The following is a 20,164-nucleotide window of genomic DNA, read 5'->3' as shown; positions in this document are numbered from 1 at the left end:
TTTGAATGCCATGAATAAATCACAAGAAACAGGCCATCTTTCAAAACTTTTCTTTTATAATAGCAATCCCTAAGAGTGTTCATTTAAACTACGGTTTAGTTCAGCATATTACTATAGCCTTAATCACCCAAAATCAACGGAAACTGTCAAGTGCATAAAATGACTGTCCCCAAGCAATAATTCGAGCTACAGCAGGTTTACACTGAAAGGAAAATACATGTATTCAAAATATGTTTTAAATAAACGTATTTTAAATATTTGAAATGTGCTATTTTCATTTTACTATACAAGTCTACTTGCGAAGTTTTATCTTAACTTCTGTATGCCTCGTGACAACTCCTTAATGTACCAACCTGAAGATGCAACCCTTCAATTAAGGAAACAGACAACACAAATACTGCCTTATGATAAAATATATACCACGATGTTGTAAATTCTAACAGTGTTGGGAAGTCTAACATTCAATTTATGAATGATTGTTCTCCCTAGAGATGGTGGACAAACATCCCTGTACTACAAGCACAGAATATACAGAGTAGTATTTAACAGTACATTAACACCCCTGAGGTGCTCCCCTGTGTCCTCTTCACTTCCTTCTTCCTCAGACATTGCTATTCAGCATTGCTTAAGTAGCATGGCAGACATGCTTGAATTGCTACTGTAAGCGGCTTCTAAACTTGTAGATGATAACTGAAGACCTTTACTCCTTTTCTTGCAAGCATCTTTGAAAACAAGTGTTGGCTCAGGCAAACAGTTTAGTGGCACACAGAGGCTCTCCACACAGAAATACTGATCAAACTAGTGAAATAGTTTCTGTTTAAGAACTAATTCTGTATTTAGCAGCCTTGCTTTAGTACTCCACACAACATTCAGCAGAGACTCAAGTCAGCAAAACTAGAAGCCTTCCTTCATGCCTACCACAGCAAACATTGCTTTCATTGTCCTCTACCTGTACATCCAGAATTGAACCTGCGAGGTGTCCCATTTTAGTGTTCCATGTTAGATGTCTTTCTCCAGACAAGCCATTGTGGCAGTTCCTTTTTCCAATGTGTGCAATGGAACATAGCATCTAGAGATACAGATGAGTAGGTGCTTGATTTCATCTTTTCTTCTGATGTGCAGCTGTAAAGCTTTTCATTTCTACTTTTACAGATATACACCTTCTTCACAGACAATGTACGATGTAAAAGAATATGTCAAGGATTATGAATGCCAAATCATGTCTGTGTACAGGTAGGTCTCCTGCCCCGTAGAAAGACTGAGTCAAGACAGGGATACCTCTATGAAACCTCTATGTACAAAGCCATGTAAAGATGTATTGGGCTTTGTTTCAGCATTTCCTTAAGAGAGATCTTACCAACATTTAACCTACTTGCATGGAAACCACATCAACTCTAGATATGATAAAGCTTTGCAGCAGCTTTTTACCTTGAGAAGAATCCACATACTTCTCTTCCTGAAGTTACTGGAAAATTAGAACATCATAAAAACAAACACCTGATTACATCCAAATATAGATTCATATAATCCACCAGTTAGTCTTTAAGAGCAACAACTATGCTGACCAAGTCTCATCATTATGTTTTTTTCCCTTCATTGTCCCATACTATTCACAACTGTTGTGTAAGGGATGTTAGAAAGGAATGCCAGAAAGGAATGCCCATTGCGTTTCCTGTGTTTGGGCTCTCCTCATCCCTTCTCAAACCTGACAACGCCACCTCCTGGGATAGCATATTCCATATTCCACAATACATTCAGACACTATCCAAAAAGAAGTATTTTCTTTTATCAAACTTTGCCTATCTCAACAAATGCCTCTTAGTATAAAGGTGTTTCACAAACACAGTTCTGCATCCAGATCATCCATCCAACTTCAACATTTTGCAAATTTTGACCACATGCTATCCCCACTTAGACCTCTTAGCAAAAAACTGAGTCTTCTGGTCTGTCCTGATAAGACCACAGGCTCCAAAGTTCAAGTTCCATTTTAGATTTTCTTTGCTTTGCATGCAACATAAATCAAGATTTCACATGAAGTCATCTCATATTTCTGCCAGTATTTCATTAAGCACAAACCTATTGACTCACAAAAAGCCAGCTTTACAAATCAATGAAATACAGTCTTTCAACACAGAAGAGTCATGTGTAAATACCGGAAAAAATATAAAAGAATAGACAGACAGACAGATGCAACACTTAATCACATCCATAACTAAATTTTATGCAAGATGCAGAATAATAAGCATAAAACACAAATTTCCTATTTTCTGGATTTTTTGGCATAAATCCAGCTTTTTTACTGCTTTTGCTTGAAATTCAGAAAACCTTTTTTCTTCAAGCAAAAATCAATAGCTGTTCTTAATTAATTCTCTCACATATACTGCCTATTTTTCTTTAGTTTAAAACATCTCTGCTATGAAACAGAAGTATTCTAATCTTACTTTGCTAAGTAAAATGCTCTGCTAAATTACTGTAGTAAAGAAATCTTACAGCAGCTATTTTTCCTCATGGAAAAATCACTACACACTACCCTAATTTCCACTTGCACATTATAAAAGCAATGGCAAAACCCAACAAAGAAAACTAAATCAGAATTTCACCCATTACTGTACAATATCAACAACTGTTGCCATTTACTAATGGAATGTACATTTTCAGAGGTGTTACTCACTAACAAAACTTTACACAATATAATAAATAAGAACAACACCTGAATATACCTCTTTATATTAATTATATCAGTTTTTCAAACTCATTATACACTGGCATAATCAGATGACCTTCCCAACTCAGACTCCTATTTTCTTTGTGTGTAGTTCCAGTATTATATTAAATACTGATTAAATTTTGGAGGCTTTATAACTTGTTGTTACTGAATTCCATGAATGGAATACTGTCTTTAACATTTTAATTCCTGTGTTGCAAATTAAACAATCCAAACTGCTACTTTTCATGACATGTCCAAATCCTGGAAAGGCCTGTCACTAGCACAAAACAGGATGAAATAGATTTAAAATACTTCTATAATGTCAGCCACATAGTGTCTCTAAAAATGCAATTATGCATCTATTTATAGCAGTGTTTATCTGGATTTTACTTACTTGACCAGAGCATTTCACTGCAATTCAAGCATCAAGGATGCAGTGAATTCATACTTGGTATATTAGTTATGCAGTTGTTTACACAGTACAGAATTAGACACTTAGACAATCTAAAAAAATTATAATGTCTTGATATATTTCTCAACATCTCCAAAATATTCAAACTAATGAAGAAGGTTTACTACTCTCTCTACTTTTAAAAAAGCAGCAAACACTTATAAGACATAATAATCATTTTTATTATTGAAGCAAAATTTATGTCTACAAGCTGAAAAAAAAACACTTAAAAAAAAACACAAGCTTAACCTGCATGTATTTTTATGATTGAACCACTCCATAAATTACAATTTAGTTTTGATTTGTATTTTTCCCTTCTGGCACAGTTTTACTAGAAACTGTCAGTTTTCTTCTTAGAATCATTTGCTCATGTATCGTTGTGTTAAACTGGTAAGCTGTTTCCCCTTGGGGAAAAACAGTCATTAAAAGTAATTGATAATTGGAGTCTTAGGTCTACCATTGACCAGACAGATACCTTCAGGGCCAATTCAGTCTTCTTGAGCAAAGGAGACTGCATTTTTAAAATATTTAAACGGAGATTGCATTTTTAAAATATTTAAAATTTTAAAATATTTAAAATATTAGTCCAAAAACCATTCATGAACTTGCTGCTGACAGCTGCAAGAAACTTTATTGATTAATGCAACTGCCACAGTAACATTTTGAAGTTAGATTCTTGCCACAAAGACTAAGAATGAAACAACAAAGTAATTTCTAACAGTCTCCTCTACAACATCACTCAATATTCAATTATAGGTAAATTTGCAACCTTCAACTAAAATATTCTACCTTCTTGGTGACTTCATTTACATGAGCCTCTATACAAGAACCATTCTGCTCTCAAGACATACTCTAGAATGTTAAAGGGGGCATTTAATTTTGTCCAAGAATTTTTGTAAAATTAACCAACTTATTGTAAAACTTTTGTAAAAGTAGCCAGCTTCTTTCATGAAATATCAAAAGCTATTTTAAGTTACAAAACTAAAGAAAATACAGACCTAAAAAATGACAAATTTATGCTTCCTGAGCTTCCCTAACATTGTCTTTAGCACTTGATCAAGTTTTAAAAGGTAGGTTTTTAAAGCAAATTAGGGCACAATATTAAAATGCAAAAGCCAAACAAACACCTTGACAAAGACAGGCCTTGATACTCACCCATCATTAGAACATGTCAGAAATTCTTCCTTTATTTTTGGATGCCAACAGCCTGAATTAAGCATTGCTGTATGACCCTAAGGAAATAAACACAAGGTTGTCTTAAAAGGTTTTATAAGAAGTCTTAGGCTTTGTAAGTTTTACTCCAATCCATCAAGCAAAACCATTTCAAAAGCTGAGATTAGAATCCCTTCTGATCAGACTGAAGTTACAATGATGTAACAATTTTTTATGTATTTTAATCCATTTCATTCTTGCCTGTTTTCATTTTCAAATGATAAAAACATTAATATTTTCCTTCTTTTTATATTTTTTCTTCTCAGACTATGGCATAGAATCACACTTGTTCTTTTCATCTTGGCAGAACTGTAACGCAGAAAAAGGATGAAACAATATGCATTAATATCGTATTATGCAAATTGTTTTTAGCCACATAAAAAATAATAGCAATGACAAGAATTATCAGGAAGGACACAATACACAGGATACAATCTTTTGTTTTAGGATGAAAAATTAGAAGGAAATTAGTTTAGCCAAATGCAAGAGACTGTCATTATGTTTACTATAAAGATAAGATGTTTTTGTCCAGCTGGCTTTACATCTTTGAAGTACAGACACATGATCACTGACTACCTTCAGAGAGAAATCTGGCAACTAGTCCTGTAATACTGGAATTATTTTAGTTTGCTTTAAGCAAAAATATGGGGAGAAATACTGTAAAGTTAATGGGGCAATATAACAAATATTTTAGTATTTTGACTGTCAGACCAAAATACATTGGAATTCCAGAAGTTTACAAGAGAAAGAAAATCTGTATTATTTTTTAAGTAAACAAGAACTAAAGCAGATGTTACCATTTGATGGTTTTATATACATATCACTAGCCAAAAGAAATAGTGATCTGACAAGAACAGCCTCAGGCAAAACGGTATTTAGCCCAGTTATTTGGCAATACACTTTACAAGCAATAAATAAATCATCTTTATTATCAGCTTGAGCAGTAGATGTTATCATTACTTTTTTAGGCTCTTCAGCTATTTATAAAACTGACCTGAATTTAAATCATCTATGTAAACAGAATCCTTGTCACATATAGTTTGTGGTTGTAAGGATGCAAAGTGCTCAAAAACCAATCAAGCTGTTAAAATACTTCAGAACTATGAATCAGCTGTTCTCCATTTGCATTTTCAACTACTGTTAAAAATGTGCATGCTGTACCTTATTAGTCTTTTACACTCATGACATGCAAGTAACTCTCTCCTCTCGCCCCTGCCTTGAATGGGGTAAATTTGATCAGCAAAAGATGAAAAGTAAAAGAAAGCAAGAGACTAGATCAGATCAATAGTTTCTGTTTTTTTTTTTTTGTTGGTTGGTTGGACAACAGTATGGGGTAAGCTGACGATTTTTACAAGATACACTTTTAAAGAGATGGATTTCTCATAGCATCATAGGTATGTTACTGGGAAGAGATCTCTGGAGTTCATTTAGGCCAACCTGCTGCTCAAAGCCAGATGACAGCCAATATCAGAACAGGTCAGCCATGGGGGTTTTCAAGCTAGACAAAGCCATGGTTGGAGGTTCCATGGCTTCCATGGGTGACTTGTTCCTATGCTGCAGTACCATTGTGCTGAAAAACTTCTACAGTGACAAACCACTATAGACTTCTAGGCTAAGACTGTTGCTGTTTTAGAAGCATTTGGCTACAACACCATTTTGTCTTTTCCAGTAGCTGTATACTGTTATTAGATTGCCATCTAACCTCCAACATACTAAAAGAGCCCAGATGCTTCAACTTCTCGTCCTAGCACAATTGCTTTAGAGCCCTGGCTTCCTTGGAAGGTCCCAGACCTCTTTCAGTTTCTTCAAACTGACGTTGAACTGAAAGAAAAACTCAAAACTGCCTTTAATCTGCTGACACATGTATCTTCTCATAGTCCAGTTTGCAGTTTGTCTCATTTACAACAAAATTAAATTGTTAGCTCACATTCAGCCCAGCATCCATTGTAACCTGTAGTCCTTGTCAAGCCAGCTGGTACCAAACATGTATCACTATAATCACAGAATCACAGAATCACAGAATTTCTAGGTTGGAAGAGACCTCAAGATCATCGAGTCCAACCTCTGACCTAACACTAACAGTCCCCACTAAACCATATCCCTAAGCTCTACATCTAAACGTCTTTTAAAGACTTCCAGGGATGGTGACTCCACCGCCTCCCTGGGCAGCCTGTTCCAGTGATAATGTGATCATCCCAACCCAGAGTGGGGGCTTTGCACACTTATTTATTAACTTCACGCTGTTTCTCATTCAGAAATGAAATAAATGTCACAAAACTGACAATACAGTGGTTTTGCTCTTTACCTTGGTGTTTGTCATATCCACAATGTATTGGTCTCCTTTTATGCACTCCATTACTGGGAAACCATCTCTGTCAAGCACCTTTGCCTGGGAGTTACCAGAGACAACCAGAATGACATCTCCTGTGCTACTGTACTGTAAAGACTTGATTTGGTGACTAAAAAAAAAAAAAAAGCCAGTATTAAAACAGAAGTGTCAATGGTGAGAAAATGCATTGCAGAAATAGGCCCACATACATTCCTGTATCAGAAAGATGGAAAAAAAAAATCTAAGAGCAAAGGATTAAAGCTTTTTATTCCCATGTGTGTGTGTGTGAGACTTCCTTCTTTAATGACAGAGCACATTGTACAATAATATTTACAAAGTTGGCACCTAGAATGTCATTTCTGGCAAACATATTTACTTTAAGAATGCTTTGTAACTCCAAGTGAAAAATAGCATGCCAGATTCAGCTCTTCAGGGCTCAAAATTCTTCCTCACCTTCCCAAAAGTAACATCTGGATTTACAGTAATCTATAAAGTACTATAAAAGGATGCTATAGTCCTACATCAAAATCCATTATACATTGTACAGCAGGAAATTCATCATATGTCAGCATTTTCCCATCATTTGCTATGTTCAGGGCTACAGTTTCATCAAAGATTCAAATAAAGATATATATATATATACCAATGAACCTGGAAAAATATCATTAGGTAATAATCTACTATACCCTAAATGATTGTTCATTTGCTGCAAAAGCTTTCTTACATACATCTTTCCTTGACTGAAAAAGCTTGAGACAGAAATCATTGAATACCAGGACAAGAAAAATTATTAAATCAAAGTGGGATGATGGCAAGTGAAGCATAAATCCATTTCCATCCCCAGTGACAGCTTCAACATCTTCTCTCAGCATTCTGCTTTATGTACAAAGCTCTCTGAAGTTACTGTATCCAAAGCAGATATCCTTTTGTTTCCCTACCAGACTACACACTACTACAAGGATAGCTGAGAACAAAAAGTAGTGTATCCACCACTCACCTGCCAGAAGTGATATCCTGGCACATTAACAGAAATTGTACAACAATATTTACACTTCAACTCTGCAGTTAAATTAACTGAAAAGCAGAGATCACAATGTGTTTGCAATTCTGTTTGTATTCTTATGGCCTCCAAGCCGTGTTCAATAAACTGATCGTCACAAAAAATATTGTTCAAGTGCATCAAGAAATAATATTTCTATACCAAACTTAGGGAAGTATGGTATACTTAGTAGTTTTTCACTTAGTGGAAAACATAACCATGTGCATTCAGATTCTAATAACTTTACGAAAACTATTTTTTTTAACATAAAATTTCACATCAGTAGAATTAACACTCAGGTGATCAATGAATCTGAGTATGCAATTTCTAACTTAATTTAACATTTTATGTCTTGCATGGTATTGAATTTGTAACTGACTCGGCAGGAGCTATTATTTGTTAAATCTCTCCTCAGACTGAGATAATGTACAAAACACATAAAACATTGTAATACATATTTTAGAAAATCTGCATTGACCATAGAAATGTAAACTAAGCATAAGTTTCTTATTCAAAAAATGTTTGGCAAAACTGATTACATTATGACTCAAAAGCCAAAAATTGCTTCAAGTACCCTATTATGTAATACGAACTGGCAGCCAAATTGGCTGAAGTATTATAAACTCTAATTTTTAGTAGAAAAGAGACACTCAAATCTGGGAATTTCCGAAACAGATCACAGGCGATGTCTGAAAAAGCATCCTGAGCATAAAGAGCAAGAATGGATACTTGCACAAAAGGGAGGGAAGAAGGCCAACCACATTAAGTTCAGAGGAAACACTGAAAAAAAATAAAAACAAACCCACAAGAGAAACAGTATCTATACTCTAGAATATTCTCTGCAGACAACTGATAAACTATACTAAAGAATCTATATCGGTGTGTTTGAACAAACTTTGCTTTCAACTTTGAGTAACATTTAAGTTTCTTCTAACACAAAACACCTCCTGATTTTACAACACCTAGTATAATGGGAACATAATTCTAACAATTAATCAAATCAGGGATGTGGGAAAAAAAAAAACAACAAACACGCCGTCTGAGAGAAAATGTATTTCCACAACTTTTAGATATAGGATAACAATAACCTCCTAACTGTGCAATATTGGTTTAAAAAATCATATGCAGTAAGTCATGCTGTACGTAAGGTATTTGTATGACCCAGAAGTTATTGTTTTTCAGGTGTTTACTGGACTATTAAAAAAGTAAGCCAAAAGTAAGGCTCTGCAGAGGCAATTCCTAAACAAAACAAAACAAAAAAAAATACCAACACACTTTTGGTTCTTATTAATGTAAAAGCAAAAGTCTTGGAAAACTTACAAAAGCAATTCACTTTAATAGGATTAAAATAGGATTAATCCAAGGTTTAAAGCTGCCAAACCAGCATAGTACTTTCTGCTGGAAGTCCATTGGCAGAGCTGTGACGCAGTTAATTTCTACACACATTTATCACTGATTTCCCTTACACTTGCCCTCATCTTTAATGCTGAGGTGTGGTTTGAAGGTACTGTGTTTTTTTTTTTCCAGGCTCTCTTTTTCTTGTTCTTATGTCCCAAATCCAAGGAGAAATTAACATAGCAATCTGATATTATGCTACAAAATGGAGCCTGGACAATGTGTAATTCTTCTCAGGCTTTTTATTCTTCTTAAAATGAAACTAAATATTTGACTCCAGAACTAGATTTCTGCTAACACCTAAAGCTTCCATACCAGAACTCCTCAAAATTCTTCAAGATTAAGGTCTGTGAATGCAAACAGTCCTTGCCATAAATTCTGCAGTGAAAAAATATAATAAGAATATATATACAACTGAACACAGGTTATGTAAGAATCCTCATAGTGCTATCTAGTACTAAGACTACAATTTCATCTTATACCATTATTACCAAGTACTACTAAATTTGAATTTACTCTTCTGCTCAACATGGAAGTGCTTCAGTTAAAATAATCTTGTCCTGTGGAAATAGACTGTGGGCTATTTCTTATTGCCAGTTATGACAAATGAGAGGAAAACGCCATTTGTGTTCTGTTACAAACTTGTGCAAGTGAAATTCATGCCAGAAGAGTCTCAATGTATAACTTTTTTTTCCCCCTCCAAAGATGCATGTTTACCAAGTCATGTTTTCACAGTAAATGTGCTATTCTTTAATTTACCGTAACAAAGTAAGTCAAAGTAAGATCAAAATCACAGCATATTTTTATTGTTTTGATTCTTCACATTTTAAACCACTAGTAGAATCTCTTTTTAGTTTGCTCCTTTTCAGGCGGCCTCAACTTTTTGTCATCTTTCATTAGCTGGAGTACTGGTACATCTACAATTAGTCATGGAAATCCCAACCTTCCAAACTGACCAAAATTCAGTTTTCGCTTCGTCTATTTTTAATGATTATTGTCTGCAATTCTAAGGACTACTTATTGCACATCATAAACTTCAATCCCTTTTAAGCATACCAAGCATTTTATAAAGTGTGCCTCATTAATTAACCATTGGATAGTACTTTTCTAGAAAAAACATGCTTTTTTTTTCCATATGTGTGCATATTTGAAAGTTAGCTGTGCATAAGGCATGGCATTTTAAAGGAGATTGATATTCCAGTTATCTGTAACAAGTACACAAACCTGGTTTGTTTATTGGCTGAATTGCCAGAGAACAGTACAAAAGTCACTGTATAAAGAAAGGTTTCCTGTATTGTTATATATCTATATGCCAATACAAATTTAAATAAATATAATCTTGTCAGACGCTGTGTCTGTTTTTTTCGTGTGTGTGTGTTTTGTGTTTTTTTTTTTTAATATATTTTTTTTAACATGTACTACATAGCCATTTTATTATTAGTTCAGTGCAAGGGATCACTACTTCCAGAAAAGAAGGATTTAATGAAAATATGATCCCCTCAACAACCTCATAAATACTGACAGTAACTACAGAAGTTATGTCCTTCCCATGTACATAAACTTGAGCATTTGAGAGGTTCATAATCTATTTGCAGATATGTTATTGACAATTCCATCTGCAAATTCACCTATACCTTTCTAAAAGATTAAAATATATGTCTGGATAGAAAATGTAAAGATGTAACATGACAAGTTCTTGGTTTCACATTTCGTTTACCACAGACAGTGCAATGAGATAAAAAAGCCTTTCAAGCTAGCTATCTTACAAGGCTTTTGTGCATTTTATTAGGAGACTAACACGGCCAATATCTCAAGTGAAAATGTAAGTCTTTATGCATACCATTCACAAGGCTGGAGTGACCGAAAAGCCTGGAGAGAAGCATCCATTCCAGCAAAATCCCAAAATTTAACATCATAGTCATATCCACCAGTTATCAAACGGGCACCTGAAGGATCCAATCCCAAAGCAGAAACCTGCACAGAAAAAAAGAAGATCAAAGTTTTTTATTTCTCTTTTTTTCTGTAATTCTTCTTAAGGAAACAAAATGTAAAATATTGCTAAAGTAAGAAAAAAATAATTCAGTGTGGTAGTTTACATGTTTTGTCTGTGAATTTTCACCATCTTGTACAATGTCTGAGTACCTCAAAAAGGGCATGGAAAATGAAGGTGGAAATTACACAATCTGAATACAATACTGAAGACTACAGAGAACAGCTCGTTTACATTGTTTGCTTCCCTATTTTCTCAATGATGAATTTGGATATCTTTCATTTCCCTGAAGAAAACAAAACTGTACTCTAGACTTGTTTCAGAAGTACAAGTAATAGTTCTAGCAAGATTTTGAAATGGTATTTAATATCCAACAGTTTAAGATTATATACTCAACATAGTTCATGTGCGCATATATGCACATTGGTTAAATTTGCCTCCTGAAGGAAAAAAAAATATAGAAACTTGGTTTAAAAAAAAAGTCACAAATTTAAAAAGATTTAAATTAGCTTCATAAGGCTACTTAGAACTTTGAGTAAAGAATGTTCTCATTTATTATCCTCAAAAAACAGGTGATCCCACGTAAGATGTATAATTATTAAATCCATAAACCCTTTCATTTCAGAGAAAGCGGTCCTCAGCACAATAAAATAATGCAGTATTAATAGAAAGAAAATGCTCTAGAAAATGCCTAAAAAGTGATTTACAGTGATGAGCCAGAAAGATCAAAAAAAAAAAAAAGGTTTAAAAAATCTTATACTCCAAGAACATTCATACTTTAGACAGTTCTTGGGAACAACAAAAAAATAACTTTCTGAGTAGAAGACAACACATGAGAATAATGTTATGGCTACAGGTTAGCATTGCTAAACTTTTAGGATAAAAAAAGATCAAGTCAATTGTTTCCAGGTGCCTAAACTTTTTAAATATTCCAGATATTCATATGAAAAAAATCTAATAATTTGCATACAGTGCTGCTGCTCTGTATCTACTCTGTACACAGAGTATATGCACATACAGATTATATTAATTGTGTATATAGAAAAAAAAAAAAAAAAAAAAAAAACACAAAAAGATATTACCTTTTCAGTGTCCAGTTGAGTAAGTAATAAAAAATAAATGTTTCAGTAAAAACAACAGTTAAGAACTGAATTTATCCTTTAAGATGGACAATTTGTTTTTGCTAAAATTAAGGTTTTCTTAAATGAAAGAGTTTGCATTTTTTTGTTTCATGTAGAGAAAGTTAATTTATATATTCCTTATTTTTATCAAAAATTCATTTCTAGTTGCCATCTCCTTAAGGCTCATGCTGCTCCTTGTGCTCTTACCTTACTGCATTTCAAACTTAAAACACCATAGTATAGTTTTAAGAAAATATGTCCAGAAAAAAACAGGAAGATGAAAAAATGATGCTGACTGCTGGACAAGCAACCAATTTCTTCGTCATCTAGATGTCCTGCTCTGTTTTAGACGCATTTACTTGCAGAAGGCTTATGTTTTAGAGAAGATCCAAACCCTTATTCTTCTAAAGAATCCAAAGAATCATCAGTCAAGCTAATCCAGTGCCCCCCAAAATCTAGTTCACACTTTCAAATAAATCCAACATTTTAATTTATTTTTACTTCTCTGAATCAAATGTTTAAATGTACTGCTTTGTGCTATCCCTAAGACAGAATTAAACTCCACTTACCTGTTATGTCACTGTGACTTACTTGCCCTACAAACGAAACAGATGCAATCTCTTATGTCCCTCCCCTATCCCCCAATTGCCCCTTTTTATCACCTAAATACAAGTTTTGGACCCCACTCATTTCATTCATGATTTCTAACAAGCAGAAACTCTGGGCATCTCCAGATTAATCATGCATTAGAATTAACAGATTCAAGTACTCTGTTCCACAAAAACTACTATAGGAAGAAGCAGCTGTGATATGAGAAGTTCAAATACATAATCAGAAGTATTCTGAACACTGTGCTTTCTTTCTCATACCCACAATGTATCAAAAGCGTCAAGAGAAATATATATACATATATCCCTGAAGTTTCACTGGGAACAGTAACTCCTATTACACTGTGCAAGCCAGGCAAGCGGGAAATTAATCAGGTTTCTGGAAAGACTCCAGCTTGGGAAATCTTTTCTGAGACTTTTCAGCTGCACAGGAATATAGTCATCATCAAACCCAATTTCATTAGATTGAAGAGGTACAGATGGGACATAAGGTTTAGCTGAAATACAGTACACTGTATGACTATAAGACGACGAGTGTAATTTAAAATGTTGGTGGAAAACACTGATATCAAGATATCAGGTTGCTCCCATCTTTATACAACTGTCATTTTTACTGTGTAATGACATGGCTGAGTAGTCCCATAATTTAAAAACAAAAGAAAGGCATAGGGGGGTGGGAAGGAAAGGCAGGGGGGTGGGAGGAGGTAGGAAAGATAGTCCTTCTACAGAATAGCTGTTTTTTTCCAGTGATATATTTAATTCCCTGCATCCAATCTAATTTAACTGTGCTATGCATATCCACATTATAATTCACCTCTGCTCTAGGTGATGACAGCTGTATTCTCATGCAGTCAAAATATCTCAGAAGTCTTCCAAAACTGTAACTTCCCCCCTTACAAAGCCTTTTAGTTAGAAATAACATGAGCTTCCACTTTCAGAAACCAGTAAAAATCAAAAGACTTACTGGTTTAATATATATAGAGAAAAAAACAGTGTTTCTTCACATAATAAAGATTGTTCAGAAGTATATTCAAGAAACATACTAGAGAAGCAGTTACTGCAACATGGAAAATGAGAAAGTAACTTGCATTAGTATGAAAATAAATTAGTACTGAGAGGTATTACATGCACCACGTAAATAAAAACTGTACTTTTTTGTTGTTTAAAGTGCAATAAAAAGCATATTTTACAAGTTTTAAAATTCAAAGAGTATTTTTGTATTTTCATTAACAACGTGTTTGTTACTTCTTTCTTCTTCTTCTCCCACTATGTCTGCATGTCAAGTACGATGACAAAACAAATGAGTAGGTCTTATCACTTCTCTACACTGGAAGATACAGCACAACAAACTCCAATACAAGATTAATGAATACGTGCTTCTGCAGATAACTACTTCTGAAAGCTTATAAAAACATTTATGATCTTTACTGTTAAATTTAAACCTCCAGTAAATTCCTTTAAAATGTGTATAAATGATCAAATTATTAAATATTAAAATATTAAATTCAAATTATTTATGTTTAATGTTTTAACTTGTTACAGATGTTAAAAATTTACTAACTTTATTTAGAAAATGTATTTAATACCATCGAATGCTGAATTATTAAATGTATGATTACATTAATTACAATTAAATTAATTAAAAATACATTTTTTCAGATTGTTTAAAAGATCATCAAAAGGCACTTTTCTCAAAGGATTTTTTGCTCTAATTTTCTTACACCCATCCCACTCTGGAAATTTTTCAGGATCGCTCTCAGTGACAAGTTCTATTAACTAGCTGACAGTGCTGTCACAGGGATATGGTAACAATAAAAGGAATTCTAATATTATTTTCTCCCTGAAACTTAAGTCACAGCCCAAAGTGAAGAGCATAAACAGCAGCAGCGTGTTCTTTTAATAACCAAAGAAGAAGATGGGGAAAGGATTTGGGAATGGATTCAGGGCTAGTCATAGCCAGAAATTTTTTTTTTACTCTGTAGAAGCAGATCTTGGATCAAGCAACACATAAAAGCGTTTGAATGTGTGTTGGAAGATGAAATTACCCAGGAAAAAAAAAAGATACTGAGAACAAAGACACAAGATCCAAGCCAGAAAGCGTTTCTTTAAAAGAAGGTGAAGGAGGAGTATTTGAGATGAAACCTTAAAAAGATGCAGTTAAAGACAAGGAAGAATACAGTTTCAAGAAACTGAGGATGGCTTATAAAAGGCACTTAAAGATTCAATTAAAATGAAGGAGACCTACATTCTGCTACAGAAAGGTCATTTTAAACTTCAGCAATGACACCCTCCTTGAAAAGCATGAAAAGTCAGAGAAAGGTGTAGATTAGACCTGTGTCTAGACTAGGAAGGTGTAGAGGGAAGTCTAGAGTAATTCTATCTAACAATTGTAGAGTATGAATTTGCCAAGAAGGAAGAAGAAAATGAGACAATGGTTCAGCCAAATGAATTTAAGTTTGGGTTTTTATCAGAAAGGAAAGGTGTCAGTCCAAAAGCACACCTTCATTGCAGTAAGAAAAGAACTAGATTTAAAATAAAAAAAACTAACAGATCAGCTTCTTGATTTCAGCTGACAATAAATATTCAGTAACTTATTTAATAGACTGGATCAGTTCCAGAAAAAAATAAGAAATGTTGAAAATATGTTACCACTTACTGTTTTCGTCCCGTGTTGGAGCGTAATTTCATGAGAATCTGGAATTTTCTTGACAGGGTTCTGGAGGAAAAAAGACAAATTCAACTTTGTGGAAACAGTGTTACAACAACAAAACACTGAAATATATATAAAGGTAAAAAATGTTTCCCCTCACACATGTGATAACCTGAGGGAAAGGGGACAAATCAAAAGTAAGAGACCAATTCCAGATTTTTATTTTCGTGGTTATGGCCCTAAAATATGAGAAATAATTAAGAAGGAAAAAAACAAACCAAAAAAAACCAACAACAACAACAACAAAACACCTTAATAAAGAATGAAAACAGTAGAAGATTTCCTACTTTTCCTCTTTAGAACACAGTAAAATTCTCTTTGGTCCTTAATCAGTAATAACTAATGATCTTGTGATGGATTGATTAAATCATTGTTCATTATACAATTACTTTCCAAAAGAAGGAATCTATGAGGTTAACAAAATTAATTTAAAAAATCTAGAAATTCATTACAGAAGTTAAATTATCTACATTTTTAACTGGGATCATGGATTAGCTTCCAAATTCCACCTCTGTGATTATCTCCAGCTCTCATGGGGCTTCATGACTGCCGCTTCAATGGCAAGATACAGACTGAAGACAATTACAGCTTAAAACATCACACTAACATCTGTAACACAAATAGTTACAGAGAAGGAAACTTTCTGGAAGTATTTCAGTGACTGGAAGGTTCTACAAAGGTCATTCAAATCATTATTCTCAAAATATTCATGTCTGGTACCACTAAGTTTCCTAAAACAGACACAATCCATCATTTTGATGCCAGACATCTTGGTTATAATTTGCTGTTGCCAAAACATAATTTTAAAATAATTTTTATGCACACTTTTTAAGTTATATTTCTCTTCTTATCCATCTTTGCCAATTCCTTCCCTTTTTTTTCACTCCTCTACAGAAAGTCACTAAGGCATGAGGCTCTTTTAAACTGTTTTTTTTTTTGTTGTTTTGTTTTTCTCTAGTTCTATCAACTTTATTTCTCTGGTAGAATTGAAACTTTCTCCATCTTTGATTTAGCCAAACCTACCATTCTTCTAACTCTACTTTTATCACTGACAACATCCCTGATTCTCAAACCAAATGCAGTTTCTCCCCACCTCTCCTTTCCCCTCCTACTCTCTCCCATGTAAACCCAGCAGAAGGCTCATACCTGGTGTTTTCACACTCACAGTATACGTACATCTTTGATAGTCATAAGCATCTGAAGGGAACTCCAGTATTAGCATGTAAATCTTACACATACACTTGAGCAAAAAAATACCCATGGGACTCTGGGTCCATACAAAGTCCGAACAGGTAACAGTAAATGTTTACATAAAGCTGCACACAACACTGTGAAAGGTACAGCCCGCACGTCGCTATGTCCCACTTCCACCATCTCACAGGTTCACAAGTTGAGAAGCAGGTGTAAATTGAAATGCCCAAGTGAAGCTTTGATTATGAAATTCAGCTTATCATTCACTTGGCACTATAAATCACCCCGAGAAAGGTGTAATTGCAACACTCTTGCAGTTTTCCATGTCTGATAATATGCTATACTATAAAATGGTATTTGACTGGTGTAGGAATGCAAAAAACTGCTCAGCAGCCATTGACTGTACTTGCTATTTAAGCACATTTCATAAGAACAGAAGGAAGCATGAAAAGGAAACAACACAATTTCAAAGCTTCATGTTGCTGTCACAAAGGATGCATCACTCCTGTGAATCAAAGGCTTTCAGATAAACTTCACCTACTGCTGCAAGGAGAAACAGCACTGTGGTCGTTCTCAACTTAATCACTTCAGGGTTGCTAATTTTATATTCCAATCTGCAAAGGCAGGTTTTATTCCTATTATTTTAGCAGTAAGCTTAATTTTGAGAGTATTTTAATTACTTTTAGAGTTATTTTCAACAGCTCAAACAGAAAGTTCTCATGAATATCCTTATTACAAATAAAGCAGCTAAGAGCACCACAATTGCAGATAGACTACCATCTACAATAGCAAGTGACAAGCTCAACTGCTTTCAGTCACATCTTTTTTTCTTCTTGGGTAGTTCCAAATGAAATGATTTAAATGTTTTTCACTAAATACCACTGAATGACCAAGAAATGACAGCTAAAAAGCCTAAAAAAATAAACAACATTTTCACACAATTCCTCCAGGTTAAAAATCAAAACGTGCTAGCATAAACTTAGTTAATTGCTAGCTCCTCCAGGTGACAGTAATCAAATCTCTTTTTTTAATTAGAATACTGAAACACACAAGAACACTTCTGTTGTACAGTGCACCCACATCAAACACAGTTCTGGCTACTTATCTTTAAGGGAAAACAACAGGAATTCTGTCACCTTATAAATCAAACATCCTGACCCTGAAATTCAGACATTTGAAGAGAGCAAGCAGTGCTACATTCTGCAGTGTCCAAAGGATGCCTGACTGTTCAAACTGTTCAAAACAAAAATTAAGATAACAACCCCCAGGAACATATCTTGGCTTAACATCTTCAAATCAGCCAAACATTTACAAAAAACAAATTGGGTTATACTATTTTAGTAACTATAAACTTCCTAAGCTATTGCAAATACTATAAATATCTTGCATATATTGGAGCATTACTAATCAGAGAGGTAGAGCTCAACCAAAATGTATTCACACTGCTGGCTGTTTGCAGTTGCTGCTTGGATTTCAGCTTCTAGTTTACACACAAACATTTAATGTTTTAAAAATGCTGTTTTGCACATTTTTATGTAATTAGATTAAGATGAACTGAAATACTATAAGTTGTTGATTTTATTTTTTTTTTTACCATATCAAAACAAAGATGACAGTAAATCTCTCTCTTTTTTTCATTTTTGGTGTTAACATATCTCCTGTTACTTTTTACAAAAAGTCCCAATTCCCCTGCCTTTGGTAAGATTAATATGCATTAAGCCCATAAATTAGTGTATTGTAGGAATTCTCAATTTTACCCAAAAATTAAAAGCAAGCCTTACCTTTTAAGTAATTTCTGCAAAGGGACAGTGCAAGTCAGGAATGACATCTGCAGTTTCCTGTTACATTTTTCCAGGTAATTCCACCCCTAGCTGACTGTTAAGCTCCTGTGCCTGACACCACTCTTCCATTCACTGCGCCCCACTGTCTGTAAATACTGCATTTTTATTTGCCTTTTTTTTTTTTTTCTCGTTCCTTTTGGGAGCTTCCTTATCCTCAAGCAATACTTGTAAAATATGCCACTAGAAACTACAGGCTGAAACTAGGTCAAAGTCTCCCAGATCTCTTGAGAAAAAATCAAAGAAAAATGAAAAAGAGATAATCCAATAATGGAGATCAAAACAGGTATGAAAATGGATACACGAAGGTAAAATTGGTTAAAATCTGTATTTCTATATCATACAGGATATCCTTAGGTATTCTTAGGGATACTAAATATGAGCAATAATCATCATAGAGGTTTGGCATAAAACAGAGGGATACAAGAAGTGGGAAAAGAATGGGCCAGTATTTAATAGACTTGATGTTTGGCTTGAAGAGAAAGTTAGGACCCTTAGAAAAAAAGAATCCACTAAACAATATAATTGACACAAATACACAATGAAAAAACACCTCAGCCATAACCATTTATTAGCCTTGCAGAACCATCCAGACCATTCATTTTAGATGTCTGATAAATTAGATTATGTTCAAAGTCTTAAATGGATAAAAGGAAAGAGATAATGAAATGCAAAATGTAAATTCCATAATGGCACTACAAGGCACAAACCCAGGAGATACTCTGCTGATCCAACAAACACAGTAACCGCGAACTGAACATCATGAGGGGAAAAAAAATTATCCACTGGAATCCTCCAAAGCGTCCCCCAAAAATGCCACTCAAAGGTAGACTACAGGTCCTCAAATTACTTACCTTTTCATGGCCAAAGCAGAGAGAGACAGAATGATGTATCTGTCTAAAAATACCTATACTGCTCTGTTTCTAGAGATCTGTACTTTATTAAATGTAAACTGTCCTGAACGAAAGGAACTTCCAAGCTAACAAGTAACAAATAACATTGCATGCACCAGGCCCTTAAATAAGAACTTTTCTGGGCACCCACAAGAATACAACTTAACAGAGGAAACAATTTTCTTTTTTTTTTCTTTTTTTTTTTTCTGTGTTGGGAATTGTCCTTGGATTCCAGTATAGGGGATTCTGCCTTCCTTGAAGATTTCAAGATCAGATGCTGCACTGGAAGCAAATATGACTTTGCTTTTCTGGATAGCTCCCGTGTTCTTAGAACTTTACCAAAATGCTGACTGACTAAAGAATTGCAGAAGCAGAGCTATGCTACAGCATGGAGGAAAAACACGCAAACAGTTAAAATAAATGTAAGCACTTTTCCTGTCTAGAGCAGGGAAAGAGGTTAAAGTAGGCTTGGCTACTACTTACTTTAAATACCTTAAGCACTGCACTAAAAAAGTCCTTCCTGATTGATTTAATCCAGCAAAAATGTGTAAACACTCACTCCCTGCTCTTTTGGGTCTTGCTTCGGTACACTCCAAATAGCAGATGCTGTCTGTTCATGGGCTAGATTAAAGAAAAGGAGGCAGGAACTACACTTTATAGAGATTTCTCCATTTCTGGTG

General features: G+C 34.3%; 1 protein-coding gene across 1 annotated transcript in view; it reads right to left on the bottom strand.

The window, feature by feature from the left end:
- The window catches only part of WDR70 (WD repeat domain 70), a 137,749-nt gene that overhangs the window by 84,224 nt on the left and 33,361 nt on the right, over window positions 1-20,164 (bottom strand). Inside the window, exons 6-9 of the mRNA XM_038170879.2 lie at window positions 15,509-15,568; window positions 10,974-11,107; window positions 6,676-6,829; window positions 4,314-4,390 (exon numbers count right to left, since the gene is read on the bottom strand). Of these exons, the coding sequence (XP_038026807.1) occupies window positions 4,314-4,390; window positions 6,676-6,829; window positions 10,974-11,107; window positions 15,509-15,568 (425 nt within the window). The remainder of the gene's footprint in view (window positions 1-4,313; window positions 4,391-6,675; window positions 6,830-10,973; window positions 11,108-15,508; window positions 15,569-20,164) is intronic.

Source organism: Anas platyrhynchos, chromosome Z (genome assembly GCF_047663525.1).
Source record: "Anas platyrhynchos isolate ZD024472 breed Pekin duck chromosome Z, IASCAAS_PekinDuck_T2T, whole genome shotgun sequence".
NCBI classification, from domain to species: domain Eukaryota; kingdom Metazoa; phylum Chordata; class Aves; order Anseriformes; family Anatidae; genus Anas; species Anas platyrhynchos.
The sequence above is the reverse complement of the archived record's forward strand: the minus strand, read 5'-3'. Positions and strand labels throughout refer to the sequence as shown.